This window comes from Amia ocellicauda, chromosome 6 (assembly GCF_036373705.1).
Source record: "Amia ocellicauda isolate fAmiCal2 chromosome 6, fAmiCal2.hap1, whole genome shotgun sequence".
Lineage (NCBI taxonomy): Eukaryota > Metazoa > Chordata > Actinopteri > Amiiformes > Amiidae > Amia > Amia ocellicauda.
Window position 1 is genome coordinate 9,084,483 of NC_089855.1, and position 26,404 is coordinate 9,110,886.

Here is a 26,404-nt window from a genome sequence, read left to right on the forward strand (position 1 = left end):
TTACGCTGCCCATTTTTCCTGCTTCTAACACATCAACTTTGAGGACAAAATGTTCACTTGCTGCCTAATATATCCCACCCACTGACAGGTGCCATGAGAGCGAGATTATCAGTGTTATTCACTTCACCTGTCAGTGGTCATAATGTTATGGCTGATCGGTGTATGTTGTTAGAGTGTATAAGAAGGGCCATATCACTCTCAAAGATTGAGTCTATACAGGCAACTTTTCAAAAAGTAAAATTTTAAACTTACCAAATAACGGCGGATGTCTAACCTCAGCATGTAAAGCGTGGATTTAGACCATAAGTGACGCGTACACTACCATTACTAGTACACCCTAATACACAGTATGAATATAATAGTATGCGAAACGTACCCAGATGGATACTTCTTCCGTTTTGAAACCAAAGGATGGCAGCACAGGACACTTCTCATAAGGCCGTGTGTGAAAAGGGGGCGTGTCTGATGTGATATTTCACATCTGAAAAATTGGCGGACAACTCCGTGTAAGTAAGTGTAAGTAGCAAAAACTGTGCACAGGCTAGCTATGTTAAGAATAATTTATATGAGTTTAAATAAATAGTTATTTGACATATTAATTTAATTTACCGTGGTGACTTTTGTTAACAGGAAGTCGTCACTAAACCGCGAAGGGACAGTTCAACACGGCGCGATTTGAATACATTATTAGTGCGTCCTGTTAAACTACACGCTTAAAATACATACTTCCCCAGTACACACTTCAGTGTAACTTTTGTGCGTAGTATGTAGTGTGCAGTTTTGGATGCAGCCATGGTCTTTGATCATTACAGTTTCCATAGACAACATAAGTGGCACTGTGCACCCGGCTGCAGGAAAAGCAGTGAAGATCTTGTTTTATTTTTATACCTCTATCTGGGTCTCCAAAATATTTACACTTATACTATAAAATGTGCATTGCATATGTCTGACCAGGTACTCTTTTGCTGCATCAATTGTTTTCCAATTTTACGTGTGTTTTCCCGGATGTAGGCTACACATTTTTTTTTTGTGGGGTTATTATACAATGAGGAAATTGTGTGTAACATAAACAAAAACATTTGCACGTACTTGGTATTTATCGTATACACTATAACATCACGTAAAAAATTGTTGAAACATGATTGAGAAATGGCAGACAGTCCCTTTCTGTGACATGTTTTGTTGGGGAGGGGTTCTGCAAGGCTCAGGTGTTACAGGCCTCCATGAAACATTGCTCCTGTTTAAGCCTGACTTAACATCTGACATCACACCACCTCCAAACTCCATGCTAGTGAATCACTTACTGTTGTACTACAGCCAGACCTGTCAGTTTGGTTTGTTCAGGGACTATTTTAGGCAGATGTTCCCCTTTTCAGCAGCCTTTTATCTTGCATATCAGTGTGCTGTCCTTTGAGAGAAGCTGCTGCATTGCCTGTCACTGACTGAGCTGTAGGCCATTGCTGTGCATTTCAACCTGATATCAGATATTCTTTTTTAAACGAGGGAGCTGGTTAATGATTCTCAACCACCTCACACAGCTGAGTGAACTGTGCTGTGGATACCCCAGCCTAACCAGAAACGCTTAGTTAAAACACAATGAAAAAACAAACAAACAATTGAAAAACAAACAAGGGCATTGAAGACTGAGCACGTGTTGCTGTGGAAGTTGTTTCTGATGGGAGTCATGTTTGTTTTTGGAATGCACTTTGCACGGTTCGACTGCTCGGCATTTTGATTCGCTTCACGGTCTGTGTTGCACAAGAACTGTGTTGACTTTGTCTTGCCATGTGTGAGGGGAAATATGTCCTTCATGGCAGCATTTCTAATATTTGCCGGTTAATACTTAATCCCTCTTCAAACAAGAGACTTATTTGCACATGCAATAAAGTTAAACCCGTGTCCAAGAAAACTGAAATACAGTTAACGCTACCTCTCACAACCCCTATCCTCCCCAACCAGACTGCCGCTCTCTCCCTGTCTCCAGTTCACTGTTTGTTAAGTAATTAAGTAATTACGGATGGAGGTGACAATGGCTGTTGACGGTTAAATTCCCTAACAGTTGCAGTTTCAGTCCCCAGTGACTTGTAAGGCTGAGTTTCTTGACAAGGTTGTTGATAATCAAGTGCCATAACAAAACACTTCGGTCAATTAATTTGTTAAAAGGGAATGTTTTTTGCTGAGGTACAATATTTGCAACAGTGAATCGATTAAATAATATAATTAACGGAATCACCCAGTTGGAACTAAACACCCGATTTAAAGAGATGATAAACCTCTCCAGAATGTTCAAGAAGATAAGCGATGAAGACGGAGCTTGTTGTCAGACTGGAAGACGGTCTCTGGAAGCCACAATCTCACCTTGGCTCACTACAGTGAAGTGTCACGCACTTTGACTGGTACAGACTGGCGCGATGTGATAGATATGGAGTTAGAGTAAGAGCAGACAGGAAAGGAAAAAAAATAGGTTAAGTGAAATTAAGATGACTCTGCCCCAACCCTCCCCCTAGCATGCACGTCTGTGGTCGAACACTTTAAGCACTGGTGACATGTCTGCCAGGTAACGAGTCCTAACACTGATGTCAGTCTCTTTTGGAAAATTGTGCGTACAGCCTTTTACCCGGGTCTGAAGAGATGTCTTTCTGACTATATATTGCCCTGTCATTGTAAACTGCACGTCTCCTTCCTGATACTCATGGTGCCAACTTGTGGTTTTGTTTGATTGTTTGCCTGCAGTTTTAGTGACTTGTGCACTCTGCGCTTTTTGTCACAAATGTGCCTTTTTAAATCTTTGATGTAACTGAACAGTTTATTTACTTTACAATTGTCCGTTCAATCACACGTTGGGCTTTGCGGATTGCTGTTCAGGATCTAGCAAAACCTCAGCCAACAGAACGGACTTTGCATTATTATTATTATTATTATAATTATTATTACTATGTTGTCTGTTTCCTTGGAAGACCCTTTTCACTTGAGTATGGTATTGTCATAATACACTGTGTTGTACCGTAATATACTGTGCTGTAATACACTGTATTGCACTAAAATACATTGTACTGCACACACAGTAAGCTACTGTAATACACTATATTGTATTGTACCCAAATATACTGTACATGTGTAGTCATTTCATGTATTGTGTTGTATTGTACTGCACTCCACAACTCCATTCGCAGTACTACACACAAACCGAAGGCCATAATTTCACAGGGAGTGTGTGTGTGTTTGTGATATTATATAATTCGCTTGTTGTTGTCGTGTACACGTGTGTGCGCATCTCTGGACTCTCCTGGTGAGATGCCGTATCTGACCAGAGGGCTCACACTACACTTGACTGGATTGACTTGGTATGTTGGCATTATGAACATGGTACGAGTTTAAATACAAATCACAGCAGCAAAGTAAAAACTTTCTATTTTCTTTTTTGATGCAGTCTTGAGTCACCTTTAAACAATCTCAAAATACACTGAGCACAAACACAGCGGGTTAACTGTAAGGGGTTAAAATTCACAAGCCCTCCCCTACAACTCGTAGGAATGTGCTAACAGTATACGGTTTCCAAAATATCAGCGTGCGCGCCCATGTTTTTCAGTTATTCAAATCTGTTGGACATCAGTGTTTATTTGTATATGGGAGTATCACATTACAGGATTTTGGCTATGTGTCAGATATTGTGATACACCTGTCCTCTAATTTCCCTGCCAGTGTGCATTTCACCTGCTTCACTACAGTTGTATAAGACTGCGCTGAACTGCACAAAAGCGGATCTCTGATAACAAGTAGAAGACTTGGGGACAGGTGTCTCAGAACTGTTGTTTTCATCTTTTCCAGACCTGAGCTGTTAAAGAGTCTGGAAGTGTCTCTGATTGAACTATGACTGTTTAGTAGTATCGGGGTATATCCAGCTTTATCTACCTGATAGTTCAGAGTAAAGGCCTTCAGCAGAAGAGAGAACCAAGGAACCCATCAGGAAGTGCCTAAACCACGGGCACGTTGTTCTGCAGCAGCTCTGGGTTCAGTTACACTGTCCCCCACCGATAGCTTTTCAAAGATGCAGTGTTTTGGTTAGGGTCCGATTCAGGGGCGCTGGAGCCGGCCGGGTCAAAGCACAACAACTCGGCTGCCTCTGCCCCACTTTCCGCTGCAGCCGTGTGTCACATCCTCCACAGGGGAAACACTGCAAGACCAGTAGCTTTACATAACCAGTGAACAAGCTCTACGTTTTTTATTTTTTTATAAATGGAAATTTCAGTTGTGCAACATTTTCACCATTTAACTTCTTCCGCTGTGCCTGTCATCCGTCTGTGCCAGAAACAGGAAACACGCATTCGATTGTTTTCACATCTGAAACCGTCAATCGCGAGGAGAGAAATGCCAGCTGGGTGACAAATCACAGCTCGTTCGCTTTCCCACGGGGCAGTGCCTCAGGCAGGGGATTCAAGGATAACGGCAAGAAGTGACCTAAAGAAATGTGATTTGCAGGCCCATGTTAGCAATCAGTGGGAGTTTAGGACCCTTCATAATACACCATTTAAATTCCTGGTGAGCATGAGACCGAAATGGACAACAGCCACTTGCACGTTCAATCCAAGCACATGCTCATATTTCTCTATTAGCGCATTTGATTTTTAATGTACAAGGTCCTCGTTAAGCACCAAGTCTCAGATCGTGTGTCATCAGTCCCCAATCCAATTCTGTGATCAACTCGGTAAGGAATGCAAAAGCAATAAATTAGATTAAAAAATGCATTTGATTTGACACCTAGCTCTTCCAAGAAACATTCATGATCTGCAAGATAAAGCCATCAATACCCATGTCTACACCGTGACGCACAGGCCTCCCGCTTTTGCAGAACCGCCAGGAAGAAAACCTCAAACTCCCATTTTGTGACTCACTGCCAGTCAAACGAATGCCATACTTCCCAGGCAGCTCTCCAGCTGGCCAAGACTCCAGTTGCACAACGGTGTTCCTCTGATGCTGAAAGATTAATGGCATCGAATGCTCAGGTCAATAAAGCGATACGGCTCGACTCCTAATGAGTCCAAGAATATCAAGCATTGGATTCAGCCCCAGAAGCCAGCAGCAACATCTGCTCCATCGTCAGATATTTAACTTACTACGTAAACATTTTAAAGGGTATTTCTGCTTTTTCTCTGTGGAACTGTCCTGCCCACTGTTCACACTCACAGGGGTGAATTCAAATCCTGTATTCAAATGTAACATGTTTACAGCATACATTTATAATGTTGAAATGGTAAATAAATGCATAACTACTTCCTTCCTTGCCTACATTGTAACAGGTTTACAATTTGTTACATTCAGAAGATTGTGATTTTTAAAACGTTTTAAACTGTGGTTTTGTTAACGCGCAATGGACATTTCTTTTTTGCTGTGACTTTATCCCCACTTTCCAAATTCCTGTCCGAACACTATTGGAAACCGTGTGATGGTAACAGTGACTCAGGGCTGAGAAATAAAAATTCCCAGTGTCCAGTGCTCCTTGGCCAATGCACAGCCCGGTACACCCAGTTCTGTGACAGCGTGAACTGAGCCAGCATTAGTACTATCCGTGCACATCTGTACGAATTTGATAGAGACGACCAGGAAATTCCGGTTTCTGCTATCAAGTCAACACAGCAAATACTTTCTTCAGCGGCAGTTCTTCTGAACATCTTATCTGATGAAGCCAAGTACTTTCCAAACCACATTTTCACTTTGGTTTCCTCTCTGTGCTCTGAAGCCTCCAAAGGTATTGATACATAAGTGCTTTGTAGCATCAGGGGGTGTTTTCTAATGAACGGGCAGGTGAGACTTTGAATAAAAATAACTCTTTATTAACATACTAATAAATACAGAACATAAGTAGCCTTTTTTAAGGTTTTTTGCAATGCCTGCTCTTTAAAGGGCTCCTCCTCACTGGCTTCCGCTCTCAAGTACGTAATCGAAACCATCATTGAGTTACGGATTTTGCACATTGAATTGCTTGGCTTTACAAACACTTATAAGCACTCCTCTGGAACGCAGTAAACCTCAGCCTCACCGAGGAGGAGAGATGACTGCACAGGAGCCTCGGATGAATCCCTGGCAGGGACACAGCACTATCCTCTGTAATGGTCTTCATTTCAATGCTTTTTTTTTTTCCGCTTCTCCTCCATGACACTGCCAACTAATTTTCATATACATGGTACACCACCGTGAGCCATAAAAGCAAGTTCAAATGCAGAAAAATACATATATTAAATTAAATAAAATGCCCACACCTCACAAACATTACATTAATCATGATTTCAGATAGATTGACAGATATATTTTGACACTACAGCAGGTGGGCGTAGCGCGAGTCTTGCTCTGCCTCACGTGTGTCCCATTGTGGAGGACGCCAGGCGGTGTCACGATATAAATATACAGACATAAACATCCAAAACACTTCAGAATCAACCTATTTTATTACCTTTCTTGAGTTTTTTTAAAACATAAATATATTCTTTCTGCATATGTAAAGTTAAGTAACAATCTGCAAGGTCTAATTTAGAAACGGAAGCCAATGTCCACAATGTCCAGGCCCTCCATCAGTCCCCAGTGTCCCCAGAGTCCCCAAGCTGGAGAGGAGTGTTGAGTGAACAGGTCCAAATTACAGATGCTCTTGCCCCCATCGGTCCTTTCACATTGGATCAGCCCAGGTGCCTTTAAAGAATAAATTAAGCTGCCCTCGAGTTACAGTCCAAACAGGCTCCAGTGTTTGAAGAGCAGTGTCCAGTTCCAGTCCTCAGCCTTGGGCCCAGTCCAGCGCTGGGACACTGGCGCACCGAGCAGGACAGTCCCGAGGTCAGTGTGCATGTCCAACACCGCAGAACAGACAGAGAATGTGTGTGTGTGTGTGTGTGTTTGGGTGGGGGAGGCAGGATACATCCATGGGTCTTAAAGGCAGCGTGAGGCTCTCCCCCCTGATCTCTCAATCTCTGAAGAGCAAGAGAATCTCAGAATCGAGGAGAGGATTCAAGCACGGCAGCCGACTGCCTCCTAACGTCCCCCCCTGGGACTGGGAAACCCTGCCACCCCCCCAACCCCAGCCCCCCGCGCTCTCTCTGGGAGTCCTAGATGGGGATGGAGACGATGGTGGGCAGCTTCCCGATCGGCGGGGGGTTGTACTTCTCCACTCTCATGAGCCGGCGCAGGATGTCGTCACGGTCCTTGGGCCAGCTATACACGTGTGTGTTCTGCAGCCAGGTGGGCACGTGGCACTGGAAGCGCAGGGGAGAGATGAGGGTTAGGGGTTAAATAATCAATCAATAAACAAAACAACCCGTTTATAATGCCAGGGCCCACTTACAGTGCCACAGCCAACCACAACAGTATTAAGGCCTTCATTCTGCTCTACAGAATACTCGCCTGCTTAATTCACATTGGACATTGTTGTTGTTATTCAGAACTGACTTTCAGAGGGATTGTGTTGTTGCTCTTGAATTAGATCCTGAGTCACTTCCTAAAATGCTTGTCGTGTGAACACAGTGTGACTACAAGTGTGTTTGTGTTCTGCAGTCGGCCACACTCGCTCTGCAGCAACTGGTCAAACACGTTCTCCCTCTTCGACCGGGCAGATCTCACGCCCACGGGATGCAGAGAAAGGACTCGGACGCCTCTGCGCTCTCAAATACAGCAGTTGATAGTCTAACATCGGCAACGCGGTTTCTACACCATCCAGAGGAGCTGCTCCCCCCCCACCCCGAGTCCTCCTCGCGATTCTGCGCACGACATCGGGGGAAGAGAACATGCAATGACAAGTTTTCAGCAAAAACCTGTAGAATGGGTGTGTTAAACAAAAAAGACTAGACTACCGACACTAAGGTTGCTTCATAATACGCTTGAAAAGCAGAGAGTAAAAAAAAAAAAAAAGGTGTCCGTAGTGCCTGGAAACAAAGCCACTGTCAAGATTAACAATATTGTACGTGTGAAGAGCTGCACTTCTGAGTAATCAGCAGCGATGCTTAACTGTGGTTTTCTCCTCTGCCTAAGGAGGGGTTGACCGCGAAACAGGGACTCTGTGGTGTTTCAGCTAAACTGAACACTGCCTCACTCACTGCAACACGGAGCCAGACCTCACTCGCTCATTTACAGGCAGAAGTTGCATTCCTGGGTAATGATGCATGCCCGGGTTTGCACCCTGGCTTTCTGGCGGCATGGCACGGCTCTCGCCAGCTGCCGCTCCGCTACGGCACGCTTGGAGTAGACACAGGACTCCAGCAGGGGCTTGTCCATGCTTAATCACAACTGATGATTAACAGTTAAACTACGGCTTCTGCTCCGACTGCGAATAGTTTTGAGCGTGTCTGCAGAGAACCACAGCAAACGCAACAAAATATATATAATAAATAAAAATCTATTCCGAGATGCGGAGAACACATTCATCTCACTGCGTTCTTTCCGTGTTTATGTTTCACCCCACGATTCAGAGACGGTAAACGGTGTGTGACAGACATGGCTTTCTATCTGTAAATGTTTGTTTGTTCTCGTCAGTGCGTTGTTTCCTTGCAATACTGGTTTTGTTTGTTCTCGTCAGCACGTTGTTTCCTTGCAATACTGGTGTGAACGACGCTGTAGGAGTGAGGGCAGGCGTGTGTGTTTTTCCACTGCGTTGCGGTCAGTGCGGCCCTTTGTGTTTTCTCTCTGAGGCACTGGCACGTGTCTTGCCAGGCCTAAAACAAGAAAGCCCAGACAGGTTTGGTGGTATTCACACATGCAGAAACCGCAGCTCTCAACCCCCAGTGAGGCGTCTTGCTCTTGACACTACCCAGCATCTGATTCTAACAGGACCGGTTTCACCAGCCCGTGATGGCCCGTGACCCCTGCACACGGCCCCGCCCGCTCCCAAAACTCACCTTTTTGGCCCCAGGGAACAGAATCGGGATGAAGCGGAAATTCTTGCTGCCGTTCTGGATGAACTCATTCTGCAGCTGCGGGGAGAAGGAAAGGAGACTCAGTGCGCTCCTCACTACAGAGACAGCCCCCAGCAATCACTTCACATTCATCAAAGCATTTTCTAGGACTTAAAACACTGCACAGAAATAACCCTCAAGGAGTAGACCTGATCACGCCCACAGTATCAGAGTTTGGAGGGTTTTGCTCCGCAGCAGAATGACAACAACACATTAGAAACAGGTCGATTTCAATTGACAGGTTTGTAACATATCCATTAATTAGAATTATGGTTGGATTTTTTTTCCCCCACAACAAATCAAATGCTCCCCCCCTCAATGGTTGCTGTGTGCTGAAACACACTGTTCACAAAGGCCAGATAAAGATCTGAGGTCGTGTTTCACCTGTACATGCTACAGACGGGATGTGAGGAGTCTGTTGCAGTGACTTGGTTTCAGTCAGACATGGCTGGAGGCCATCATGCTTCATACACAAGGGCACACATACATGAGACGCCCATCCCTTCAGAAGTGTGAAACGAGTAACGGAACTCTGAACGCTACACACACACACCCACACAAACACGCACACACACACAGTTTGAACTGTCCTCCCTTTCTGGCAACTGAATACTCACCTCTACTTTAATCTCTATCCATTCAAGACCGAACCAATAAAAGAGTGACCGGCAGCACCCGTGATTACAGCTTCCTTTGGGCCGTCAATCTAAGAAACAGCCTTGCAAGTTGCGAGAGGAAAGACTCGGAGGCAGGAAGAGAGACGATCGCTGACTTGCAAGACTGTTTCTTCGAAAGAGCTGAACGTGCTCTACGCAGGGCCTGACGCAGACTCTCATGGTCGTGATAACTAACGCCAGTAGTGGGACCGTTGGACCATCCCACCATCCCTTAACCTTTATAGCATCCCAAAACCTATGCGTTCCGTCCACAGAGACACCGGGCCGAGGCGGAGCCGGCTGGCCTACCTGCTTGTGGATGTACACGGTGTTCAGGGTGTTCTCGTCTTTGTCCAAGGCGATGTGGGAACTGGTGACCGTCTCATGGTACTTGGGGCTGATGACGATGATGATCAGGTAGTCTTTCTGTAGTGAGAGGGAGGGAGGGAGAAAGGAATGGTTGGTGCCTGATCTGAGCGCCAGGAATAAGAGCTCAGGCAGGCTGGGTGCAACTCTCCACCCAGTGCCAGGCGCTGACGGCATTCGTTACGGTTGAGAACTCTTGTTTTATTATCTAAGGAAAGCATCACTAAGCCAACAGCCCAATTCAGAACTTGCTACAGCACAGTCAGCTGACCAAGATCCAAGCGACCTTTACACCCAACCTGTAGCGGCACTTTACACCTCAAGCTGCTGCTGTGCTTTCGGTTTCGTTTCGACAGAAGGGGAGTACCGAGCGCTGGAGTCCGGCCCGTCTGCCTTTACCTCACTGATGTATTTTTCCATGAAGTCGATTTTGCTGATGCTCTTAAACTGCTGCTCGAACACGTCGATCTGAAAGGCAAAACACTGAGCTTTAGTCAACAAAGGCAGGCAAGTCTATAAGAGGTGGTCCGGGCAGTGTGAGCCGATTCAGAGGGAGGATAAGCAAATATATACCGGCCAAGAGTGGGGCGTATTTCTGGCTTCCAACTCGGCCGGCGAGAGGCAGTTAGAACATAAGAACATAAGACAGTGTCCAATCGAGAGGAGGCCATTCGCCCCATCATGCTCGTTTGGTGTCCATTAATAACTAAGTGATCCAAGGATCCTATCCAGTCTATTTATGAATGTTCCCAAATTTTCAGCTTCAAACACATTGCTGGGGAGTTTGTTCCAGATTGTGACAGGTTTACAGAGTTAGATCATTAGATTAGACATGATGGTATTCACAACTAGAAGGCCTGGGGCACCCTGTGAAATGGCAGCTTGTTAATTGCACTGCTGTCAAAACAAAACACACAACATCTTAATATCACTCTGGAAATGATCATTTCTTACGGTGGAATTTACTGGTGACAGACAAGGACCCATGTGACAGTGGTGTCCGTTTGTCTGCTGGCGTGATGATCTAAGTTGATCTGGCAGGGGGTTTCTCAAATGCTTTAAAACCTCAACCCCTCCCCCCTCCCCGTGTGGTGAACGAGCGCCACAGACAGGTGAGCAGACGGACGGGTCGGGAGGCCGGTGGGGAGATGTGGCGTCTTACCCGAGTGTCAAACCCGTTTCTCCGCAGCAAGGCCACGAACTGGATGATTTCGTGGACGTGTTTGTCACTGTCGGCCTCGTACGTCACGAACACCTTCCCTGTGGACAGAAACGGACAGCATCTGAGCTCTGAGCTCCTCCCCCTCAAGCCTGTTGTTTACATTTTATTTTAAAGAAGTGAATTCTGAAGGGGTTGTTTTTTTTGGCTGGTTCCTTTTGTGTACAAGTCAAGGTGTCATGACATGAATCAATCACAGGAAGGACAGCGACAACGCGTCGGTACTCACTCTGCTCCAAGGACAGTGCCGTGTTGCACATGTAATTCTCTTTCCGCAGACCATTGGGGGTGTATGCGCTGCAACAATCGAAACACACAAACATACGCGTGAATATACATCAAATCTGAGGACAGGGGCTCAATGCCTCAGTTTTTCTTGCATTGGAACAAAACAGAAGCTAAGACCCCTCCAGAAACTGGGTTAGGGCTCCCCACTCTCTAGTCCATATATACAGAGCCCAGCAACACAAAGAGGGACAGTAGGGCGGGGGGGGCACTGCCTACCTTTGTGTGGAGCCTGTATCGGGGTGAGGACAGCCAGCAGGGCCTGCGGGGGAGACGGGAGACAGGAACACGTTAGTGGCTGTGAGACCTATGGGCGGCACTCATACAGAAGACATGTACATTCTGTCTTATTATATATATAGCATTATTATATACACACAGCAGGTGTAGGCTAAACTATTCACACCCTTAATCTGAAATGATGCCATTCAGTTTAATACACTGCGTTCATTAAACCTGCGTTTATTTCTTTGTTTGTTTGTTGAACACTGCATTTGCGTGGAGGAAACTGTAAAGCTTCCCACTTAACCACAGAAATCAATGCATAGGAAGTGAAAAGGATACACAATTGAGCAATTGGGATGTTTACTGTTTTCTCTGGGCTGAATGTTTCCCACAAACTCTGACAAAAACATTAGGCAAAGCATATGCTAAATAAATCACTGAACAGCATGGTTTTAAATCAAGGATAAAAACACTTTTGATCTGAAAATATCAACATTCAGCAGAGGTCTGTACTAGTCAGTGTAGTCTGCTGCTTTTGAACCAGTATGGAAAATAACAGCAAACGCATGCATCTTGAAAGTGTATCGAAATCACGTAAACGGTTGCGGCTGAGTGTTTGCACCCTTCGTTTGAAATGGTTATAAGGGGGTTCGTTCTCGTTTATATAAACTGTAAATGAATCTGCTCTTATTTTTCTGATACATTTCCAGAGATTATTGAATGCGGAAGTGACCTAAAAAACACAGTGAAGACTGATCTGGGTTAAGGCAACGGGCTGTGCAAAGTTTAGACTGCTCCTCCATAGACTCGGGACACAAAAAAAGAATTAGCGAAGAAACAGGGTTGCAATTTAAAGAAGAATAAAGTCGAAACACAAGAAGCTTGTGATTGTTACGAAACATCACAAATAAGCGATGAAGACCAAAATGCACCAATAAGTACTTGCTGAATGTAAATATCCTATAAACGAGTCTCTGGGATCGACATCTCAGTCGCAGGTTCGGACATGTTTCATGTCTATAACCGTCTGAACATGCATTGTCCAATCAGACATGATTTCCTGAGCTCACAGAAGGTCACAGTCACGTGATCATGACGTTGCACGAGCTTGACTTCTAAACTTGTCAGATCAGCCTGTGCTGTTACAGTGCTCGAGAAGTTTGCTATATTAGTTTTTACCACAAATTAGGGATGTTATACTTTATTTCCTCCCACCTCAAATGGGTCAAAATGATGATACAATGTACAGTTATTAAAACGATTTAAAGCTTTGAATCAATGTGTTTTTTATTTGTTCTAAGTATTTTTTTATGTTCAAATAGCAATGGGCCAGACACAGTGTATACGAACAAATCAAAGCTGGACAAAGGAAGCAACTGAATGGACGCCAAAAGATTAAAACCTAGAAGACGACCGCTGAGAAGATTTAAATCAGCAGGTGTGACACAGAAAAGAGAAAAGAAAAAACCGGGCAGTGCCCTCTCTTGATTAATGGCTTTTGGCAGCTCTTCGGCTTCACGCCCGAATGCCTGTACGGCACGGCCAATACTCCTGTGAGTCAGATTCCCTGGCATACGGTCATGTCACGTTAAATCGACTGTGATACTGTTCTTAAAAGAGCATGGCTGAGTCACTTCAGCCGATAAACCCTGCGTTGCCCCTTGTCCTCAGTACCACAGCACGGCGAGACGGTGCTTTAAAGTGACACCAAACTCTACCGCCGGCACCTCCACACACACCAAGGTCAATGCAGGGGTCACCAGGAGGATGCCAAGCAAACTCACCAGGGTGGGCACCGGGTAGATGGTATCCTGGCGCTGCTCTGTGCTGTGGAGAGGGTGCCATGCAGTAGCGATCCCCAGGACACTGGACACAACACGTGGGGCCCCTGGGCCAGCAGTGGTAGGGGGTCAGGTAAGGATTGTGTCCAGTGGCGGCCAGGGGCGGGATGGAGCGCAGGGACTGGGGTGGGTCCAGGTTGAGGCTGAAGCTGTGGCTGCTGGGGGACAGTGAGGGGGCTTGGTGCCCAATGATGGGGTAGCAGTCCTGCCCGGGGTAGCCAGAGTACTCCCCAGAGGCCAGGGTGTTGGGGTACCCCCCGCCGGAGCCGCAGCCACTGCTGGAGAAGCTGGGGGGCAGCCAGGCTCCGGCCGTGCGATCGGGGCAGTTCAGGGACACCGAGACAGGGAAGGGCGCGGTCCGACCGTAGTCCAGGCCGTGGCGGGGCTGGTACGGGCCGAGGCAGTGCAGGGCAGCAGCTGCGCGGCAGGGGGCCCCCTCTGTCATTGGGTCCAGGCTGCTGAGGGGCGAGTGGCTCTGGGGGCTGGCGCAGGGGTGGGACGGCAGGCTGGGAAGGGAATCGTCGCTCACAGTCTCGTCGTTCTCCTCGGGGGAGTTCAGCGACGCCGTTGGGCTGCGGCCGCTGACCAGGGGAGACATGTACCTGAATGGCAGGACGGGAGGGAGGAAAAACACACGTCAGCACGGGAGCAAGTCCGCCGTGGCCGCCAGTCCCCACAGCAGTGCTTACAACACTTCTTACAACGAGTTATTATTAGACACGCTGACTGAATATACAGCAAGTGTTACCGGAAACATGAGTCCCAAAACCACAGGAGTTTCATCAGCGTCCCTTACAAATCATTTCACTTCACAGAACTGTTTTGCAAGTTCTGTCTGTGGCCACGAGCATCGCGGAGCGTTGAGACAACACTTACTGTAAAGCACATGGATCTGATCCGCCAATAGAGATGCTGATGATCTGAAAATTACTTTTTTCATAAGCAAACTCCACTACAGGGCGGTTTGTGGTTATATTTCATATCACTTTAAACGGGTAGAAAAAGAAACACAATGTATACAAAAAATATTATCCAGACGTACACAGCAAGCAACTCCAATACACCAAACGTACATTGAGGGCGCAGGTCTATCAGGGCGCAGGTCAACTTCTATGAGGCACAAATCATTTTAATCTTATTTTAATTACTTTCTTTTCCCAAGATGAAATAAACAAGCACATCCTATATCTTCAATTGAATCAGTGTGTGGAAACATACCACATGCTTTCGGCGATGCCCGTATATAGAGAGAGATATTAGAAAACACATACACCATGTGGTTCTTGTTTGCAGTTTTCTTTTTTTCTTTCTGAAGTACATCACAGAAACTTTTACTACGCTTCAAATCTGTGACCCTGTTTTATGAAAAAAAATGTAATGATCAGTTCAAGTCAGAAAAATCTTCCAAGCTATGACGATCAACTAGTATGAGAGGAAAAAATAACCCTGGTTTTTGATGACTAATAATGTAAATTTTACATAGACATTTCAGAAAATAGCAGTTCTGATGAGGTTATCTTCATTTTGACACGTTTTTCTATTTCTGGTCCTCATTAACCCGTCACAGAGCTCTTGTTTTGACTGACATGATTAATTTAACCAATAAAATTATAAGATAAGAAGCCAATGAGACCAAAACAAAACCGTACACAGATGCCTCTCTGGAGCCGGTCACACGTACCTCTCAATGCAGGGAATGAGCGAATGAATGGACGCTTAGCTCAGCCAGTTTCTTTGATCTGAATGTCTTTTGAGGAGCTGTACCCAGCCACCCCTCCTTTCAACCGTGTTGTGTGTTTTACAAAGAAAGAGAAGTTTGTTCATTATCGTACTGGGTGTGGCGCGGTGCTTCTGAGAAAGCGAGTTGGCAGACTATCTAAACTCGTAGATAGGCGATATCAAAGGGCTGGGCAACAAGAGTTGAAAGAAATGGGGAATGTGTGTAACTTAGACTGAAAAGTAGTGCGTAGATGCTGATCTGTCAATTCATTAGGATAATACTGAGTTGGTATCACCTCCTGATCGGTGAATATGAGGATGAATACACTATCTTTTGCTTCTTTAAAACTGCTTGTAATCCTTCGACCATTTCGACGGGTTCTCTCCCACGGCGGTGTGAATAAAGACTCCCTACTATGATCAACTCGGTGACTTTTTCCTTGCCGGATTCTTTCGCATTCTTCAGTACGATCCCACGGATGAATTTGCGTCACCGGGTCACTGCAGCTGCCAAACAAACGCTACGGGGGGGCTTCCTCTCATCCGCAAACTCTCTTCCCTCCTCCTGGTTTTGTATTCTCATTTCTGAGACTAGCTCAGCGCAGCTCCACCTCCCCCGTGCCTTGGGCCACCTGCCTGCTCCGCCGCCACTCACGGCTCTCGACACTCTCAGCATTTCCTGTGTTGGCATCCTGTGCCAGCACTTTTACTTTCTGATTTCAAAAGGAAATGCATAAAAAAAAAAGCTCTTCACACATAAGCTGAGCCCCTGGATGAGGTTAATTATTATTAACTTATTAGATGTCTTATCGCGTTTCATACACATTTACACAATATACACATTTCAATAACACAGTACAGTATGAGCAAGCGCAAACAACACACTAACAACTCCTAATGACAGAAAGATGAACCACAGCGAGAAGCCAGAGGTTATAATAGGGCAGTGGAGACAAGACTGTACAGCTGCTCTCTGTTTGTACTCTCATTCCTGATGTACGACTTTAAAGCAAAAAGTCAAAAAAACAACCAACAACAACAACTAACAGCTCCTTACTGTGTGTTATCAGCAGACATCAGATCTCTGAAACAAGTTCTCAAAACCTGCCAGATTTAGACTCCCTTGGAAAAGAGGATTCACTTGACCCCAGTGACCCATATGTCCATCTGGCACACATTCACTGATGAATTCATGAAATACACAGAAATACAGAGGCTCTACTGTTGTGATTTCAACATCTAGATTCAGACGTCACAGTCAGACGTAGGATTTCCACATCAGAAGAGCAGGAAATGTGAATCAAGGGCTTAATCCTCTAGTGGTTAATGACCGGGAAAGACCATGTGTACAATATTCACCCTCATGCCAACTTCACCCTCTTGTCTTGAGAGATGATGATGATTATTATTATCAATCGAATCAACAACAAAAAACGATATTAGGAGTTTGTTTGACATCTGTCCAGAAAAAAGGGCACCCAAGTGAATACCGTCCCCATCAGTTAAGAAGAAAAAGAGAAAGAGAAATCCACGATCGCCCCAAGCAGTATTGGAATCACTGTACATTAGTGACGGCAAACCACCACACAGTCTCAGTCACTGTCCCTGCAGTACAGTCTGTCTCTTAGTACTTAGCAGAAAAAGGAAGCAGCAGCAGCAGCAAGACTTTAATTCGATGGGAAAACAGAAGCTAATGAGCAGAGCGGACTGCCCCGAGGCAGAGGGAGTGAGTAAACAAAACATGACTGTGCAAACCCAGGTGTCAATAATGATACTTATTCTAAGTCTACTAATAATATATACTTTTTCCTATGTAGGCCAGATTGCCAGAGAATAGAGTTAGTCTTGTTTATTTGTTTTTCATTGTGAAGATAACTCATCTTGGATCACAGACAGATAGCGACTCTTGCCAAATATCTGCCAAAACAATTAGAACAGCAGCTTCCCTATATACAGACACCTATATTCTGCATAACTTTCACTTTCCCCCACAGAATTATAATAAGAAAGGTTAGAGATTGTGCGCGGTGCATACGTACCGGTTGACTGTCCTCGGGTAGGGGGCGGGTGACATCATCATGGCTCGTGGCGAAAAGGACCCGGATGCATTCAGACCCAAGACACAGCGTGGGGGCTGCAACACAGCGAGCAGAGTATTACCAACAATGAAATAAAACCAGGACTCAATGGGAAGGACAGAAGGAAAGAACAATATAGTTGAAACCGATCAAGCATCATCACAAGCCCCCCGAAACCCACAGAAGGAACTAAAAAGCATTTCATTCAGATGGTGTCTTGTACTGCCTTGTCCCACGTAATTATCTTATATAATATAGCACATGGCATAGCATCGAGGCACGCAAGGGCTGTGTGGCGTTGCTGAGCTAGTTTCTGAAGGACAGCGGCAAATAATTATTAATCATAAAGGTAATAAGGCTAAGTTGTTCCTCCCGCCCACCACTGCATGCAAGGTTATGTGTTTCCTAATCGCAACCTCGAATGCTTGGCCCCGTGCACTCGGCTCTGCGGGCCTGTCTGGCCCCCTTTCGAATTTCCAGAGCACAGCTGAGGGATGGCTGTTTTAAGTTATTTATTTTTCTGCTCAACGGGCTCTGCCCCACGAATCAAAGCCAGGGCTACAGTTTGTTAATGTATCGGAGACTAGCACTTAAAAACCTGATTATCTGATTGAGCCTATGACTCACGCTTCATAGTGTGCATTTTAAATAACCATTAGTGCTTTCAAAGTATTATCTCTCAGCGAACAATTAATTTCCTTAAATCGCCTGCCCGGGCCTGGTGCAGATACAGCACAGAAACTCATTCCGAGAGAGTGAAACAGGGTGTGTGTTACAGATGACATCAGGAATATTTTGAGGATATAGAGGGTAAGAAAGTAACACATTGATTGAATAATTAATGCTAGGAACCAGGACACCTGTCTTGTGCAATATTTGTTTTGTTTTTTATCGGAGGGCCTGCAGATATGGATCGCCATGAATCTAGAACGTGAAATTTGATCACATGATCACATGGGCACAAACCACACTGACAACAACACAGCCTCTGATAACCCCTTCCCCCACCCCCACAGCAGATTTGTTTGCATTCAGAGCCCTGAGGCAGTAAAATGAGATAATATACACAACTCACACAAACGCACAACAGGGCCTTGCTGACAAAAAAAACATTGACACCAGGCAGCACACAGTAAACAGCACCGTGAACACCCAGTGCCAGTCTGAAACGAGCACTTCATGGTTTATTAATTCAATAATGTTAGACAGACAGACCGATCATCTCTTTTAAATCCCACTTGATGTGGGGGAACTATACATCTATTATTACATTCCTGTACATTAAATCATGTTGGGTTACTCAGCCTCTTTACAGAGAATGGAGCAGAGATCCTTTCACCTCTTCCTGCTCTTGTCTGCAAAACAGTCCAGCTTCCACGAATATGTTTTATCTGATAGAGATCTCCAAGAAACGTCTTGCGTTCTCTCTGGAATTTTGTTGACTAAGAATTAACGGAAAAATGAAACCACACTATTCCTGCACTTCCCTTGGCAAGCTGTCCAGTACATTAAAATTACATTAGGTGCCAAAAAATATTAAAAAAAGAAAAAACACAAAGGGTGCAAAGATGAAAAAGCAAACGCAAGAGAGGTTTCAGTTCACTGAAGAAAATCGAATCCTCCCCGTCAGCTGTAAGGAATGTCTTGAAAGGCTGATTTTACGTTCCTGGTCACTGGGTATGACAAACAACGTTGTTAATAGGAACAAAATGATCGAATTACATAATAAGCAACACAAGACAAGTCAACCATCAGCATAATTTCCTCATCTGATATGAGCACGGCTCCATTTAAAAACCAGCAAATCATATTTACCTCATTGGATTATCTCAATGACTAAAGAAGAAAGAGCCTGAAACTTCAATTTTTCCACAGTTGTTTTAGAATACTTGGTGGAGTCGCCCTACTGGGATCGGGAGGGATTGGGAGAGGCAGCTCCTCCAGGGATCAGTGGGGTCCATGTCCGGCCAGGGAGGGGGCAATCACAGGGGCTGTCCCCACACCAAAAACGGACACAGAACACAGGAGCTGCGAGGCCCGTGTCTCAGTGTGGGGCCGGGCAAGAATGACCCACTCTGCAGCAGTTCACATCTGTACGCAGACAAAATACTTTGTGTCTCTCTGAGCTGAACCCTAACCTTATCCTTAAATGTCAGGCAAACCCCTGGCTCAAGCCGGAACACTCTGAACTGAAGCCCGTCTAGAACAAACTGGCCTGGTTGTTTTAGAAGTCAGCAGAACAGCCAACCTCCACTAAAAGAAAAAAACAGCAGGGGTGGGAGGTGGCAGTGAAAGGGGGATGTCCACCTTGCGAAAACGTAAACCCACAGCTGTGAAGTGACTCAGAGCGAGATGCCGCTGTGCCACTAGCCATCGCGGAGAAAATCCCACATGAGTCAAAGGGGCAGGCGGTCTCCCTGGGTGGAGAGGTGGCAGGTGTAGCCATAGAAATAAATCTGAAAAAGTATAACAAACAACAAAGGAAATTACATAAAAAAAGAGAAAGAAAAACAAAAAAAATGAAAGAAATACACTGCAACCTCTTGCGCAGCGACTCAGAATTCACTTGTCCTCTCAGAGTTAGCAGTGTGAGTTTCATTAACAGCGCTTTCACATCTAGGTCACAGAGCTGAAAAGCTGGCCCGGCCACAAAAGGTCACAGGAGTCCCCGAGGGACAACTACTTTCTTGACATGAAACAAACATGTTTCAGGCCCGCAAGCTTTATTGTTCATCACGGGCATGAAAATAATACTTTTTTTCTCCTTCTTTAATTATTCAGGACTTTCCCCGACCTGCGTTGGACCTGTGTGTGTTCCTTTCCGTGTGTGAAAAGCAAAACCCACACACCCCACAGCTCACCCTGCCCCTCCGCTACTGCTGACCCGAAACCCCACTCTGGTTTCACACCTGGGATCCACAGACCAAACAGTCAGCCCAGCCACAGCCCAGGGCCTGCCACCGCCAGCCCTGCGGCAGCCACAGAAAACGGCACAACAAACAACAGCGTTGCAGCAACAAATCTGCTCAGGTTTTTTGTTTAAATTAAACAGCTTTATTTGTGACTGTGTGTTTTATATTCTCGTTTTTGCTGTTGAGCAGCTCTTTCGCCTGCTGCCCAGTGCCAGTCTTTTCCAACAGGGGGGACAGCAGCACACAGAGGAAAGTTGTTGTTTATTTAAAAGACACAGATATAGCTGCACCCACTGAGTAGGTCCTGGTGGACTGTTCCTCAACACAAACGGCACCCGGCAGCTGCCAGGTTGAATAAGGGCTGCACAGCAATGCAATGAGCTTTTGGTCGTACTGTTAAAGATTAAACAGGCATTCTTAACTTAACTCAAGAGTTCCAAGACACTGTCCTTTCATTAATGGCGCAGTTTGGTAGATACAATAAATAAAAAGGGCAATCAGTAACCTAGCATAAGCAGAGAAATAGAAGAGAATGGAATAGATTCGCATTCCAACCCCGAGCTCTTACCCACCAACTCGTTATTACTTTAACCGGACGGACCGACCGGATAAGATCTCCGGGTTCTGCATGGTGGCATCGATTCAGAAACTCCTGGGGAAGTCGTGCACCCCTGCCTTAGAGAAATCTAAAAGATTCTTCTCCCTGTTGATTCTCATGGAAGTTTCTCCTTAGCCTTTTCTCATATATCAGCGTGGACAGGTCGTTCGGCCCAACACGCGATGTTCAGGCAGTGTAGCAGCTGGATCGGTGTACAGGATTGCAGAACTGTGCCAATTCACTTTGTTAAACCAAACCAGCGCAACACAGCCGCAGTGTTCAACTTAAACTTGCCTCACTGAACACTAATGTCACCCTGCTTACTGTACAGACATTTTGTTTGTTTTTCCCAACATGGAGAATGAGCTTTGGGGGCCCAGAATGAGTTGATGCCCCCAAGCCTCAAACTATCCATCATCTGTCATGAGGGGACCTGCATTATTCCAATAAAGGAGTACTATCCTAAAACATAGACAGTTTATTTCCATGAGTGTGTCATTCTCTCGCTCTCTCTATCTCTCTCTCTCTATGCTTGTCTGTCTCATAGCGAGCGAGGGAGACCATGCGTTTGGATAACCTTAATCCTGTGCAAAACCTTTAAACCAAATATTTGTTCATTTTCATAATCGCGTAATTGGAACCGTTACTAGAACGTAACAAACCGTTCATAATAAATAATTTAAAATTCACTTGGTTTATTAGACATCGTTATGAATTTATGATGAAAATGAAAGAGGAGAGTTAAGTAACACGCTCTCATGGGATTGCTTCCAAAAATTCCAAAGAAATTGGCATGAATTCTGGCTCAGCCAGTAATTTAATTAATGGGCGGTTCATGAGAGACTGTAAATCTTGCTGAGGGGCATCAAAACCAATCTTACTCACATCCAGGACCCACCCCATTAATCACAGGCTGGAGAACATACACATATCTCTAGCAATGACAGTTCAGGATGTCAGTTGTTTCTGCTCCCACCGACTTGGCTGTTGTGGTTGTGTTTTGTTGTTGCTACTTACTGCCCAAACCAAGTCTCTAGCAAAAACAAGGGTGATGCAATGTCAGTGTCTAATCAGGTGCACACACGCACATGCACACAATCTGATTCCAACATTCATGTCAACTCAAACCAGTCTTTTTTATTCCAGAATAGAAGGGATTACGAGGGGATTTGATCCAGGTATTCAAAATGCTTAAAGGTATTTATTGATCATCTCAGCCCAAAGTACTACTTCATGATCAATAATGAAACAAGACCACAGGAGGCAGGTCTGCACATTTACAAAAGTTGTGGGATCTAGAACAAACTGCTGAGCCACACAGCTGAAGCAGACACTGAATTAAAGTACAGATGGATGAACGCCAACACGATATTACACTTACTTATTCTCTGAGGGTTTCAATGCATTTGTTTTTAAGTATAACATGAGCCCAGGCAGCTCACCAGCAAGCAGGCAGGGAACGCACGAATGTGTGCCTAGAGCTTCAGCCTGGAGTCTGACTGCCTCTCAAGAACTCACCCCAGTGAGTGTCTGTGCGGAGGAGCGCTTGAATGCTTGTGTGCATTTTCTCGAGCATTTCAGGGAAGTGATTTTTTCCTCCATGTTTTCCTGGCAGTGACACATCTCTCGTAAGCCCACCGACTAAAGCACATGTCGGTGCAGTAAAGCACAGCACAGCGGGATCGGGGCCCCAGCCTGCAGAGGTGCTGTAATGCAGGCCGGGAACGAGGCAGGCCCCGAGTTTTGCACAGCAGAAATACAGTTTAGGTCCCTTTTTAGGTAACACACAGGGCCTTAACCATGTCAATGGTAAGTGGGAAACCATTTCAAAGCAAATTAGAGGCGAGGTGTGAGGCGGAGCTGCCGGAGGGGATGCAGCGGAAGGCCTAAGCAGGCAGAATCGCTTCGCAGGCAAGGAGGTTACGGGTGTTTTTCCTCCCTGAAGGTAGGTCACCCTGTGCATCTCTGCACGCCACGCACACACGTAACTATGGCACTTCTTCACAGCACTATCTGCCTCCAGATCAGCAGCGTTAGCACAAAGCAAGAGCTCTCGACCTCCCGACACTGCAGCTGAGATGGTTATCAGTCTTTCGCTCAGTGGCTCTCCCACAGCCGGCTCCTGTGCACCTGCGCCTGTGTGCAGCCGTCCCCAGACAGCCTGGCCGCTCAGAGTCTCACCACGCTTCTGCGGCTACGGCACGGGGTCAGAGAGGGGCCGAAAATACGCACAACTGCCAACGCACCCCCATCCATGATGCACACTGCGCACATTTTGATCTTAAACCCTATAAACTATGATCTTTCCAGCGATCTGACGTGCTCTTTGAGAGACTGGAGGCGAGTATAAAACCTGCTGCATCGGAGTTCACCGAACGCCAGGGCTGAACGGCAGCCACTTCCACTAGCAGACAGACGACATTATGCCCGGCTCGGTCAGTTAGCAGGAGCGACGGACAGCACATTGCTCAGAGTGTCGACGTTAAAAACTATCACCGTCGCAATGAGGCTTAACAGGCCAACCTGTTGCTGGGGAGCCACAGTGCTGGAGGTTACACAGCTGCCTAAATCATCAGTCACTGAAAACCCTGAGCACGTGATCCTGTCGATCAATTAAAAACAATAACTGCATAATTCAGTACTTAACACAGTTTGGGCCCGAGCTGAGCGGCTCTGCAATTGTGGCTCCTTATGTAATTATTTGCCATGATTGTACAGCTCAGGCCCTAACTGGCCCAAGACAACCCCCTGGGGGGCTACAGGAAGCGGGCAGCTCAGCCGAGGTCTCTTGCCCTCACCCACAGAGAGGGGCACCGCTCAGCCCCCGAGGAACACCGCTCAAGGCAGTGACTGGCAACGTGTCATTTGTTGTGAACGGGCGTCCTGTTGCAACACGCCTGTGTGTGGATCCTCTCTGCCTCTCTCTTCCTGCGCCGTCTGCCAAGCAGCTCCCTCCCCCTCAGAGGCTTTCTCTGACCCCCCAGTAGTCTGCAGTGCTGCGGATGAAGCGGCCGCATTGGTGCTGCTTTGGATTACTCTAAAGGGCAGACACGCTATAATAACACACCTGTCACAGTGAGGCTGTCAGCCCTCAGTTCACCGCAGCAGATTTGCATAGCTATTTGGCACTTTTTCTGCGGTTTTACCGCGGTTTAACTGTGACTTACATCTTATTTGTCCACACTCTTCCATGGTTTGAATTATGGCTTATTCCGCCTTCCCATGATGCACCCCGATCCCACTGTGGTGTCCTACCCATGTTGTGGTCTTGAAACACTGCAATAAACATTTCCCGAGTCCTGTGTGCACCACTGAACGCCAGAAAACCGTACAAAGACCCACGACATGTAGCCAGAGCTCCTGCAGAGTCCTGGCATTGTATTGCACGTACGTGGACAACAATGTCTCCCCACACACTGATGGCTTCCCTGCGTTTACTCTGGGAAGAAGTCTGTCATGGCGTGAAGTACGAGGTGTGTAGGTGCGTTGCCGGTCTGATATATATGAGTAACACTACTTCAACAGCTATTTCCTATGCCTGCTCAGGATATCAAAAAAAGTCTGTCGAACTTTACTGAAATCACACTGTGCACATTGTACGATCGATTCGATCTGCCAGCTGCCGGCTGCTGTTTGTGGTTTAGTGCTGTTTCTAGCACTCCATCTTGATCCGGCGAGTCAGCATGCAATAAATCTGTACCCAAGTCAATTGGTCTCATCACACACACACACACTGAATTTACCCCATTTACAGAAGTTAACTAACTGCCTGGGGGGGAAAACCATCAGACCTTCATTCCCCAGAGACTCTCATATTTCTCTTGTTTGTGTGTGATGGATAGATTCACTTGTATTGTCACAGAGACTGTAAGTTGAGAAGGCGTCTATACCACATAATGATTGATCTATATACAATGTGTTACAGATTGACAGACCGGTTTTTAAATCGTCCAGGTGCGCAGTGTCCTCCTCAACTCCGTGAAGAATGAGGCGCTAAACACAGAGAGAGAGACAGAGACAGAGAGAGAGAGACACAGCTCTCGACGTCAGCACTGCCTATTGAAAACATGTAACACAAGTAGCATTTGTTTATATAATAATAATAATAATAATAATAATAATAATAATAATAATGATATAAGAATAGTGAACGCAACAGACCGCTCTCTCTATTTATTTACTGTTTCACAGGTTTACAGAGCCTCAGTAACGAGTAACGCGTGTAAACTTTACACAGACAGGTGAGCTGTCAAGGGCGAGGAAACTCTGCGTCTGTGCTGCCATGCCGCCATCATCATCATCATCATCATCATTAATATGAATGATTATATTAATATCCTATGCCTGGAGCCGACGGTGTAATGAATGGCGCCGCAGTTTGTTTATGTCATGGTTTATTCCATCGAAATCACACCCCAGAGAGAAACACGGCGGTACACGTCAGATGAGCGCAGTTTCGGGGTTTGTTTTTACAAAGCAAAGTCTGCAGTAACATGACAGGGTCCTGAGACGCGCAGCGCTACACGTGTCCGCGCAGCGACTCGTTACTTTACAGCACCGACCCGACAGCGCCAACACCACAGTTACTGCGACACTGTAGCTCCGTCACACCCGCACAGCTACAGATTATTATTATTATTATTATTATTATTATTATATTAGGCATGATCGTAACTGTACTCCGGGGGAAGTGTCTTCACGCAGACGTGTGTCAACAAGACTGTGATTACAGCGACACGGCAAAGCGGCTCCATTACTTACGTCATCGTCCAGAACACACCGAAGGTAGGCGAATCCGACGTCCAGTCCGAATTGAGAGGGGGTCCGAAGTGCGGTCCGAATTGACGTGGGGGGGGGTCCGAAGTGCGGTCCGGATCGAGGCGGCTCTGCTCGTGCGCTCCCGCGGCGCGAGGACTGTGACCCGGGTAGGTCGGTCTCGAGGCGGGGGAACCCTGAGCACTAAACACTGAGCCCTGAGCACTAAACACTGAGCACTGAACACTGAGCCCTGAGCACTGAGCACTAAACACTGAGCCCTGAGCACTAAACACTGAGCACTGAACACTGAGCCCTGAGCACTGAGCACTAAACACTGAGCCCTGAGCACTGAGCCCTGAGCACTGAGCACTAAACACTGAGCCCTGAGCACTAAACACTGAGCACTGAACACTGAGCCCTGAGCACTAAACACTGAACCCTGAGCACTAAACACTGAGCACTGAACACTGAGCCCTGAGCACTAAACACTGAGCCCTGAGCACTAAACACTGAGCCCTGAACACTGAACCCTGAGCACTAAACACTGAGCCCTGAGCACTGAGCACTAAACGCTGAACCCTGAGCACTGAGCCCTGAGCACTGAACCCTGAGCACTAAGCACTGAGCACTGAACCCTGAGCACTGAGCACTAAGCACTGAGCACTAAGCACTGAGCACTAAACACTGAGCCCGTCCGCTCTTCTCGCACTGCGGGTCCGTGTCGCAGCCGACGGGCGCTACTTCTCTCTGCGCTCAGCGGCGACTCCGCGCTGCTCTGCGGTGGGAGGGATGTGTCCGTGTGGGAGGAGCGGACACA

The 26,404-nt window shown here is 46.2% G+C and overlaps 1 protein-coding gene across 1 annotated transcript; it reads right to left on the reverse strand.

Annotated features, from left to right (window-relative positions):
• Positions 1 to 5,815: 5,815 nt before the first annotated feature.
• traf3ip2l (TRAF3 interacting protein 2-like) lies at positions 5,816 to 26,118 on the reverse strand. Its single transcript, XM_066706024.1, has 10 exons — positions 25,591 to 26,118; positions 17,281 to 17,375; positions 13,466 to 14,124; positions 11,676 to 11,718; positions 11,401 to 11,468; positions 11,115 to 11,212; positions 10,352 to 10,420; positions 9,896 to 10,012; positions 8,874 to 8,948; positions 5,816 to 7,238 (listed from the first exon to the last, which is right to left on the reverse strand). Exons 2-10 carry the CDS (start codon positions 17,319 to 17,321, stop codon positions 7,092 to 7,094), a joined length of 1,317 nt encoding a protein of 438 aa, XP_066562121.1. The 5' UTR covers positions 17,322 to 17,375; positions 25,591 to 26,118; the 3' UTR covers positions 5,816 to 7,091.
• Between the last annotated feature and the right edge of the window lie 286 nt (positions 26,119 to 26,404).

What these genes read in the sequence shown, in the direction of transcription:
- traf3ip2l (XM_066706024.1), bottom strand. Translation starts at nt 17,321, where the DNA reads ATGATGATGTCACCCGCCCCCTACCCGAGGACAGTCAACCG. An exon ending in GATACAGGCTCCACACAAAG is followed by an intron (nt 11,469 to 11,675) that starts GTAGGCAGTGCC and finishes CGATTGTTGCAG; the next exon opens with CGCATACACCCCCAATGGTC. An exon ending in GGCACTGTCCTTGGAGCAGA is followed by an intron (nt 11,213 to 11,400) that starts GTGAGTACCGAC and finishes TTCTGTCCACAG; the next exon opens with GGAAGGTGTTCGTGACGTAC.